This window comes from Xiphophorus couchianus, chromosome 20, assembly GCF_001444195.1.
Source record: "Xiphophorus couchianus chromosome 20, X_couchianus-1.0, whole genome shotgun sequence".
Lineage (NCBI taxonomy): Eukaryota > Metazoa > Chordata > Actinopteri > Cyprinodontiformes > Poeciliidae > Xiphophorus > Xiphophorus couchianus.
The window spans coordinates 2527246-2536863 of NC_040247.1; the positions used below are offsets into that span (position 1 = coordinate 2527246).

Here is a 9618-nt window from a genome sequence, read left to right on the forward strand (position 1 = left end):
CTTTGGTAGAAATGGCGTCTTTAATTCAAGTCTCCATTCCAGACCAGAGAAAACTAAAGAGAATGCAACGTTGTGCTAATCCATTTACAGTCTAAACGAAGCCGGCATTTTATCTTGAGGAAATAAATAAAGTTGCAGAAGTTAATTAGACAGTAACATGCGCAGTGCGCTGCACATCTAATGCTGACGCGGCTCCGCCGCTGCGAAGAATTAAACTTAACTCACCCTGCGGTTTTAACAAATGAGCTAAAGACATGACCCTCCGCGCCCAGAAGGAGAGTGGCGCTCAGAAGCGCGGCAGACGTAACATCTGTCTGTTTCGGGGAAGCGAAACCACGCATAATAATAATAATAATAATAATAATAATAATAATAATAATAATAAAATAAAAATCCTCGTAAAAGCGCGCGTCCGGACAGCGCGCAAAAAAAAAAAAAAAGTTCAATTGATCGGTTAGGATCAGACAGATCCAACTGACTGATGAACCAGCTCGGATTTCTCTGCAGATGCGACCAGGAGGAATTTGTGAAGCTGCATGTGCGTTCAGGCCGCAGCGGGTGAAGTGCTGCTAATTTAAGTGGAGTCGTTTAATTTAATTTATTAAAAGTTACTGGGGCCACAGTGGTTTTTGTCACTACAGAGAAAAAGTTAGATGCATTTATCTGCTTTATGTGTGATGGGATCTGGATTCACGGTTCAACTAAGTAAATATTCCCCCCAAAATCAGTATATTTCAAATTTGTGTTAGTACATTTTAAGTAAGTATTAAGTGCACTACTTATAAATATATACGAAGTAGGCTATGCTAAAAGTATGCTTGTACCAGGTTTAAAGACATTATAACTTTAAACCTACTTATATATAATTGTGTTTTCTGTGTGTTAATTTCGAGTTTTCGGTGTCTCTGTGTCTCCGTGTTGTCCTGTTCTCCCCTTGATTAGTTCCCAGGTGTTTCTTGTTCCCTGATTTCCCCCAGTGTATTTAGTGTCACCTGTGTGTCTGTTCTTTGTCGGGTCCTCGTCGCTTGTGGGATTTCTGGCTGCCTGTGTTTTTTGGACTGTTTTGGATTTATTTTGTTCATTAAATCATCATTATTCACTGCATCCTGGGTCTGCTGCGTCTGCCTCACCGCCACCACCTCAACAACACCGCAATTCATGACAATTGTACCAAAATACACTTTTAAGAAATATATTAAATAAAAGTATGCTTTAAGTGAACAAAACATGTATTTGCCCAAGTCTAAATATACACTTGCTCAAGTATATATTTAAAATATCTGTCAAAGAAATTTTGTGTATATTTTAAAATATATGTTCAAAATAGAATTTTTTTAAATTCACTTAACGCTTACTTTAAATTATTAATTTCAGTATGTTTTAAATTACATCTCAGTGTATACATTATTCTCATAAAGTATGCATTTTTAGGTGCCTTAATAATCTTTTACTATTTTTGTTAAAATGGCAAAGAATTAAAAAAAGAATAATCCTTATAGTGGAACTTGATGTAATGTTGTTTAACAAACTAACTAATGTGTTCATACCTCAAAATATCAAACATTGACACTTTAGTGACAGAGTTGCTACAACAAAAACAATACTTGTCCTGAACACTAAATGTAGCAGGTATCTTCAGTTTTACATTGCTCATATGATCTGTTGTTTTCAGTTTTTTTAACTAAAACACGGAAGCTGTCTTTACCCAATCCATTTTCAGATATGATGTAAGATCTATTATTGAACGGCATTAGCTCCAGTTTACAGTCCAAACCAGATGGTGGCGGTATTGCACACTTTCAGTTTGTTTGAAAAGCGCCATAAAAAGAAGAAAAGCCATGAAGCCAGAGAAGATAACAAACGTGTTCAAATTTGACATGTTTACTCACACATAGGCCTGTCACGATAGCAAATTTTGCTGAACGATTAATTGTCTCAAAAATTATTGCGATAAACGATAATATTGTTTGAAGACCTTTTTACACTGAAAATGACGTAATAATGCATGCGATTTCTTGCCAAAGATAGATACACTTTATTTTCAAAACAACACTAAACACTGGAACTGATAAACAAAACGACCAAAAGCAAAAATAAAATGGATTCTCAGACTCCATTAACAAAAAATGTGTTTGAATAAAAACTACATAAAGCCAAAGTCGAAATAAATACTGCATTCAACCAAAAGAGTGCAGATTATGAAGTCTGTATATTATGTTGCCCTTCAGTAATAATTAGATGTAAATAGAGAAAATGGGCACATCGACTACCTGATGCAATAGTTCACACTACATGATTTTTTACTCCTATTTTTCCCCTTACAACAATCTTAGACCTTTGGTCTTTCTAAGATTGTGTGGTGTGTTACGGTAGATCGTCGTTGCCGCTCCGATCTAAATCAGGGGTTTTCCCCGACTGGGAGCTTTAAGGCAGCCTGTTGAATGTGACAGGCAGCCAATCAGAAAGCGCGGATTCTCCTCTGCACTTTCTGATGGTAAATTACGGAGGGAATCCCAAACAGCTGATACGGCGCAACCCGAAGTCCAGCGGACATTGGAGATGATATGTGGAAACAACATTAATGTTTATTCAACATGCAAAGAATATAGAAATGACAAGAGGATGAGTTGGAGCGAAATACTGCAGTTGATAAACCCGGTAACTTTTCAGCTGTTCTTCGTTAACGTGACGTAAATAGTTTATAATGATTTTCATTCAGTCAGGACTTTACGCTGACACTAGCCACATGCATTGCAGGTAGATTGTAGTAAAGCATTGATTAATGCCTGGTTTTAAAATTAGTTCACTGAACTTGCAGCCATTATTTTGTCTGTGCGCTGGGCTTTACACTAAGGAAATGAGGAAGGGAGGGTCAGTGGAGAGCACCGGAGTTGAGTCTTTTTTCATTCAGTGTCATTAACAGAAAGAGAAAAAGGTCGGAAGAGATGATAATGCCGAAAATGAAAATGACGTCGATAGTTTTAATTTATCGTACGATTAATTGATTTATCGTTTATCACGACAGGCCTACTCACACAATATTGCCTTAAAAGTAGAGAGGGCCTTGATAATATTTAGTAGTTTTGGTAAATTCAAGCTGGTTGAAGTACACTTAGTACACTTTAATACAATTTAAATACTATTAAAGTACACCAAGCACAAAATACGTATGTTGTTCCAAAATGTCACAGTTAACTAATCCTAAGTGAACTTGAAGTATACTCATGATTAGTCTGACTTAAAGTATGCTCAAGTATGTTAAAATTTAACATACTTAGTATATACATTTTTCACCAGGGTTAACTAAACCTCATAAAAATGTGGCTGAATAGTCTATGTTAATATGATTATGATTTGAAGGGTAAAAATAGTACATGACCAATTTTTTTAATGCTGTCCATCAATCAATCAAATTTTATTTATATAGCACATTTAAACAGCAAGGCATTCCAAAGTGCTTTACATCAAAACAAACACAAAAACACAAAGTCATGCAACATAGAATCAACAATCAAATATAACAAAAAAGTCTAGCGTGACCTCTGAATAGAATATAAAAATATATGGTCTGATCATAATGAACTCTGTGGTAAGTCCATCCTGAGATAAAAACGTATTGCCTCATATCAATATTAATTCCTCAAAACTGAAGCAAAACCAAGAAGAACTGAATGACAACATTATTCCATCATTACAGCTTTCAAAGGATTTGGGACAAAAAGTAGCAGTAAGGTGTTTGGTAATCCAACGTCAGGACAGAAAGACGCCAGCAGTGAACTCAGTTCTTCATCCTGTGAACATTAATCGTATTGTTTGGTGACTGAGATTTTTATTGGTAGGACTTTTGCTTTATTATGGGTTTCAATGTATGGAAACATCTTGTCAGTGAAGTTGTGTGTGAAGGTGTGTATGTGTGTGTTAGTATCCAGGTCAATGAACGACAGCTTTCCTCTGTCACAGTCCAGATTCACTTTGATCCTCTGGAGTTTCTTCTGGACTGGCAAACCTGTGGAATGAACTAATGAAGTCTCAACTGAGTATTTACCTTTATAGAATCGTATTAGCAACAATCCAGACTGTATCTTTCCCTTCCTCTGGACAGACTTTGCTATCACTCCAAGTGCCCAGCTGTTACTGTCTCCAACCTCAACATCCCAGCTGTGGTTCCCTGAGTTAAAACCCTCAGAGCTCAGAACAGACCACCAGTAGTCAAACCTCTCTGGATTATCAGGAAACCTCTGTATCTCTCCTAAACTCATGCTGGTCAGATCTTCAGACAGAAGGAGTTTTGGACCAGCCGTGTTTGGGTCCAGAACCAGAGGAGTGTAGGTCACCATGGTCATCATGTTGCCCCAGATGTTGAAGGTCAGGTTGCCCAGATGTTTGGCCTGGTCTATCAGAGCTCCTGAGGGCAGCTGTGGATCCTCCGGTAGGGGGCAGGACTGAATTTTTTCCATTACACCCTTGTAGTTGTGCAGGAATGAGACGTCTTCAACTTCCAGCTCCTCCTGTATGGCTCTGACTGTGTCTGAAAGAGCTGCTATCTCTCTGCTCAGAGCCTCCATCTTCTCCTTCATCATCCCTCTCTTCTGCTCCTCTTCCGCACTCAGTGCAGCCAGCCTGGCCTCCTCTTCCTCTGCTAGAAACTGATGAAGCTTCTTAAACTGCTCAACAATCTGCCTCTCTGTGTGTCGGGCCTGGACCTTCATGTGTTCTGCTGTCTGATCAAACTCCTCTAGAGCTTTCTTCCTGAGCTCCAGTTTCTTCTTTAAAGGCTCCAGAAATGTTTTCAGATTCTCTCTGTGATCCTGAGCAGCTTCATCGATGGGTCTGAAGCTGTGGTTGATGTGCCTTTTTGAATCTCTGCAGACGAGACACACTGGTTGCTGATGGTCCAGACAGAAGAGTTTGAGTTTCGCAGAGTGCAGACTGCAGCGATTATTCTCTGATCTGGAAGCCATTTTGTCTCTGAGTGAAGCTGAAAACACAGAAGGTCCAGTCAGTCACGGCTCCCTCCCTCCTCTACTAACTTCCCTCAAAGTGACTCTGAATGTTCTTGGTCCAACTCACCTTCAGTGTGAGCAGCTTGAAGCAGCAGAGTTGGAGGTTTCCACTTTTCTCTGGGAGTCTCAGGGACTCACAACCACAACCTGACTCCTGCTTCAGTTCAGCTCCAACTGAGGTGTGTTTCATTCCAAAGTTCAGTATTCAACCTTTGAGCTGCTATACAACTCACTGATTAACAGGTTTTATTTTGGTGAAGACCTTCTCTACACCAAAAGCATTCTTTGAGTCCATCTGAGAAATAGCTGCATTTTTTACTAAACTGTCATCAACGACACAAATACAGCATTTTGGCCGGAAAACTACCGTATTTTACCCCTCTGTCTATTTCCCGTATTCCCCAATGGAAGACACGTTAGTGGTTTGAGGAGTCTTCAAAGTATTCTGAACACCGGCTCATAATATCCTGAGACGACGTCAGCAGCACACCATCCCCACTAAGCTGTAGCGATACATTAATCTCACAATACAATACGCGATATTCTGTTCATGATGTAATAAATATCACAATATTCAAAAAACAATACAATCTGATACATATTTTTTTTTCTGAAAGATTTTAGTGGGACAGGGTAATTTTTTTGACATTTTGTGACTATTCCATAGACTTGGATTGAATTAACTAAACTGATGGTGTAATAAATGTTGTTTTTGTTTACATTTGTTATACATTTGCTTTGTTTAAAAGTTAATTGTTTCACTTTGTTTATTTGGTTATGCAGAAAAGGAACCTTTTTGTCTTATTCACTTATATTAGATACTGTAAATTATCTATTTCATGTCATTAATTAATTGGTTGTTTCATTACATGTCATTTTTAATGTACATGTGCAACTGGGTAAAAAATGTAATGTGTGATTGTCATTTAATTCATGTAGCTTTGACATAAAGCTCAAAGTAGGATTTAATGTACTGATAATCGCGAATAAATAATCAATACTTTCTGAGGAAAAAAATTATCGAGAAATATCGTAGAATCGATAAAATTACACAGCCCTAATCCCCACTATAAACAGTTTTGGACTCCTTCTTCAGCCAGACAGAACCGACAACCTAGTGGCCATAGCTCCGATAAGCCGCCTTGACAAAGTTCTTCCTGAGGTTGGAGTTAAAGCTCTGTCTCATGGGACACTCTGCCAGATGTTCCTAGCGAACCCTCATTTGGGCCTACCAGGTCTGGCTGGTATCCTCCCCCGCCACTGGAGCCAACTCACCACCAGGTAGTGGTCAGTGGACAGCTCTGCACCTCTCTTCACCTGAATATCCAAGACATGTGGCTGCAGATCCGATGAGACAACAACAAAGTCAATCATTGAACTGCGGCCTACGGTGTCCAGGTGCCAAGTGCCCATATGGACACCCTTATGCCTGAACATGGTGTTCATTATGGAATCCATGACAAGCACAGACATCCAACAACAGAACTTAGGCTCAGATCAGGTATCACTGCCCACATGAGCGTTGAAGTCCTCCAGCAGAACAAGGGAATCCTCAGGAGGGGCACTCTCCACTACCCCCTCCAAGAACTCGCAAAATGGGTAATGTGAACTGTTGTTCAGCGCATAAGCACAAGTAGTCAGAACCCATCCTCCCTACTCATAGACGGGAGAGGCTACCCTCTCATTCACTGAGGTGAACCCCAAAGTACAGGCACCAAGATGGGGGGCAACAAGTATGCCCACTCCTGCCTGGTGCTTCTCACCATGGGCAACTGCAGAGTGGAAGTCTGTCCACCCCCTCTCAAGGAAACTGGTTTCAGAACCAGAGCCATGCGTTGAGGTGAGACTGATGATTTCTAGCTGGAACCTCTCAACCTCACACACTAGCCCAGGCTCCTTCCCCACCAGAGACGTTCCACGTCCCGAGAGGCAGCTTCTAAAGCAAAGGATCGGATTGCCAAGGTCCCTGACCTTGGCCACCATCCATCCCACACTGTACCCTATGGCCCCTCACACTGGTGGTGATCCCATGGGAAGGGAGACCCACGTCTCCTCTTCAGGCTGTGCCCGGCCAGGCTCCATGGGTTAAAGCCCGGCCACCAGGGATTTCATTCACTTACTCTGTGCTTCTTCCTCACACCAACAAACTCAGAGGAGATTAAGTGTTATGTCCGGCCAGTGTCAATTCAGTTCAATTCAGTTCATCTGTATTGCACCAATTCACAACAAATATCATCTTTTTTTCCAAGATGGCGGCACCCAAAATGGCTGCGGCTGCATGGGCTCTCGACAACTTGCCAGTATTTGAGCAAAATACGCCGCCTAAAACGCTACAAACTTTGCATCCACTCAGTAAGTTAGCATATGATCGCCAGCGTCTGCTGGAATTACGATCATCAAGTGATTTCGGACTCATAAATACGACTACTCTGGAGTGTTTACGTGATCTCGGAGTGCTACGGAGGCAAGACCCAGCGGCCCACGGCGCAGCGGACCCGCCTAGCAGCACTAGCCGGAGGAGGAGAAAGCGAAGGCGGTGCGACCGGCAGCGGAAGCGCGGCTGTCGAAGTGGACTAACAGCTAAGCTAAACAACCCTAACCCCCACAGATCGCCGCTTCCGTCCATCTTCCTCTCCAACGTCCGCTCTCTGGACAACAAAATAGACCATCTGCAACTAGAACTGTCTTCAAAGAGAGAGTTGAGGAACTGCTGCACTCTCATTCTGACAGAGACATGGCTCAACTCGACCATACCGGACAACATTGTTAGCCTGGAGGGGCTCGCTACATTCCGCGCAGACAGGAGCAGCGCTCTCAGCGGTAAAACCCGAGGAGGGGGGCTGTGTACTTACATCAACAACAACTGGTGTAAAAATGCCATGACTGTCGCCAGTCACTGCTCCCCTGACATCGAGCTTCTGACTGTTAGCACTAGGATGATACGGTTTTCGAGTCCTTCCCATATCGGCTCAACAGGGCCAAAAGGCCGGAGTCCACCCTGACGACTCTGATGGCTCAAATTAGCATCCCTTCTTCAATTGTAAATGTGGCCGTTGACCGTCAGGCCAGAAGGTAGGAGTGTGAATTGTCCATGTTGGGGGTGGGTATCTATCTAGTGCTCTTCAGTTTAGTTTTGAAGCATACATGAAGTGTTTTTGGAGAGATGTGACCTTTTGCAGCTGATCCATGATGTTGTGCTGCATTATCCAGGTCATTTTGCCAAATGTACATACAGTTTGCAAAACATACAATCTGTTTCAAAAAATATGCAAAGGTTTTTCTAAAAGAAATTAGTAATGTTTCTCTTTGAAATAAAGCTAAGAGGGTATAACATGACAGTTTAGAAATAAACTAACCAAATTAATTGTGTTGATCCACCTCAAAAAAATCATGCAAAAAGTGTAAGCAAAAGAAATCTGGGAGAGTTAGCACATGCAAATTTGCATGCAGCCTTTTGTGCTGTGGAGGATAAATAGGTGACTGCTTCACCTATTTAGTTCACAAGAACTAATGGCATTTATTTCAGTCATAATCTTGCGGGGGGTGACCAAGGTTCCATCACTATGTGACAGCTGGTCAGCAAACCTGGCAAACATGATTGACATGGCAGCACTGAATGCACATGTGCTTTATCAGGCATGCATTGGGGTGCAGGAGAGACGGGTGGACTTCCTGGTTGAGCTTGCAAAAGAGTTCGGTAACTCTCATGTGAGTGAGAAGAAGGCACACAAGGAGAAACTGCTTCGGCAACAACCTTCCACACCCAGCTCAGGCAAAAGGGCGAAGTGTCAGGTCAACCATCGATGCAGGATGCGTGTCCTGAGGCCGAAACATCATCAGTGACCCCTCACACCCCCACCATGGACTGTTCTCCCTGCTGCCCTCTGGAAAGAGGTTCTGCAGCATCCGGTGCAGGTCCACCTGGTTCCGAAACAGCTTTTTCCTACTTGCCATCAGACTGCTGAACTCTTAACTGGACTGCACTCAAAAACTGGTCTCCACTTTATACCTTGCACATGTACAGAGCTAAATAACTTCTATTTTACTGTCAGTCCTGCACTTTATATTTTATATTTAGATTTATATTCATATTTTATACTGTATTTTATTTTACTCACAACATTGGAACCTCAAACATTATCCTGAGCTGTATGCAACGAAATTTCGTTCTGTATACACCCTGTGCATTGAAAATGACAACAAAGTCAGTCGAAGTCGAAGTCTAAGGAACAATTGTGCAACTGTGAGATGCGTTGAGGCCATTAACAGGGTACTTCTAAGGTAATGGCCCTATTTACTGAACAAAAGCACCTGCTAGATAAAATCCTTCAGGCCAGTTGGACTATCTAAGCCGAAATAGGTATATGTCAAAATGGCCTAACTCAAGCCATTCTAGTGTAACTGCAGACCATTCTACCTGCACAGGGAGTTTACTGTTGTTAGCATCACTGCCGTGTATATGCCCCCCAGTGCTAACACTAAAGAGGCTATGAGTGTTCTCTACCGGACCATCAGTGATTTGCAATCCTCACACACAGAGGGCGTTTTCATCATTGCTGGGGATTTTAACCAGGCCAACATGAAGACTGTTCTCCCTCACTTCAACCAAAATGTG

General features: G+C 41.8%; 1 protein-coding gene across 1 annotated transcript; it reads right to left on the reverse strand.

The window, feature by feature from the left end:
• Positions 1 to 3800: 3800 nt before the first annotated feature.
• On the reverse strand, positions 3801 to 8048 carry LOC114135433 (tripartite motif-containing protein 35-like). The gene is made up of 2 exons (XM_028002736.1): positions 7927 to 8048; positions 3801 to 4861 (listed from the first exon to the last, which is right to left on the reverse strand). The coding sequence occupies exons 1-2, from the start codon at positions 7964 to 7966 to the stop codon at positions 3801 to 3803; spliced, it is 1101 nt and encodes a 366-aa protein (XP_027858537.1). The 5' UTR covers positions 7967 to 8048.
• Positions 8049 to 9618: the final 1570 nt, after the last annotated feature.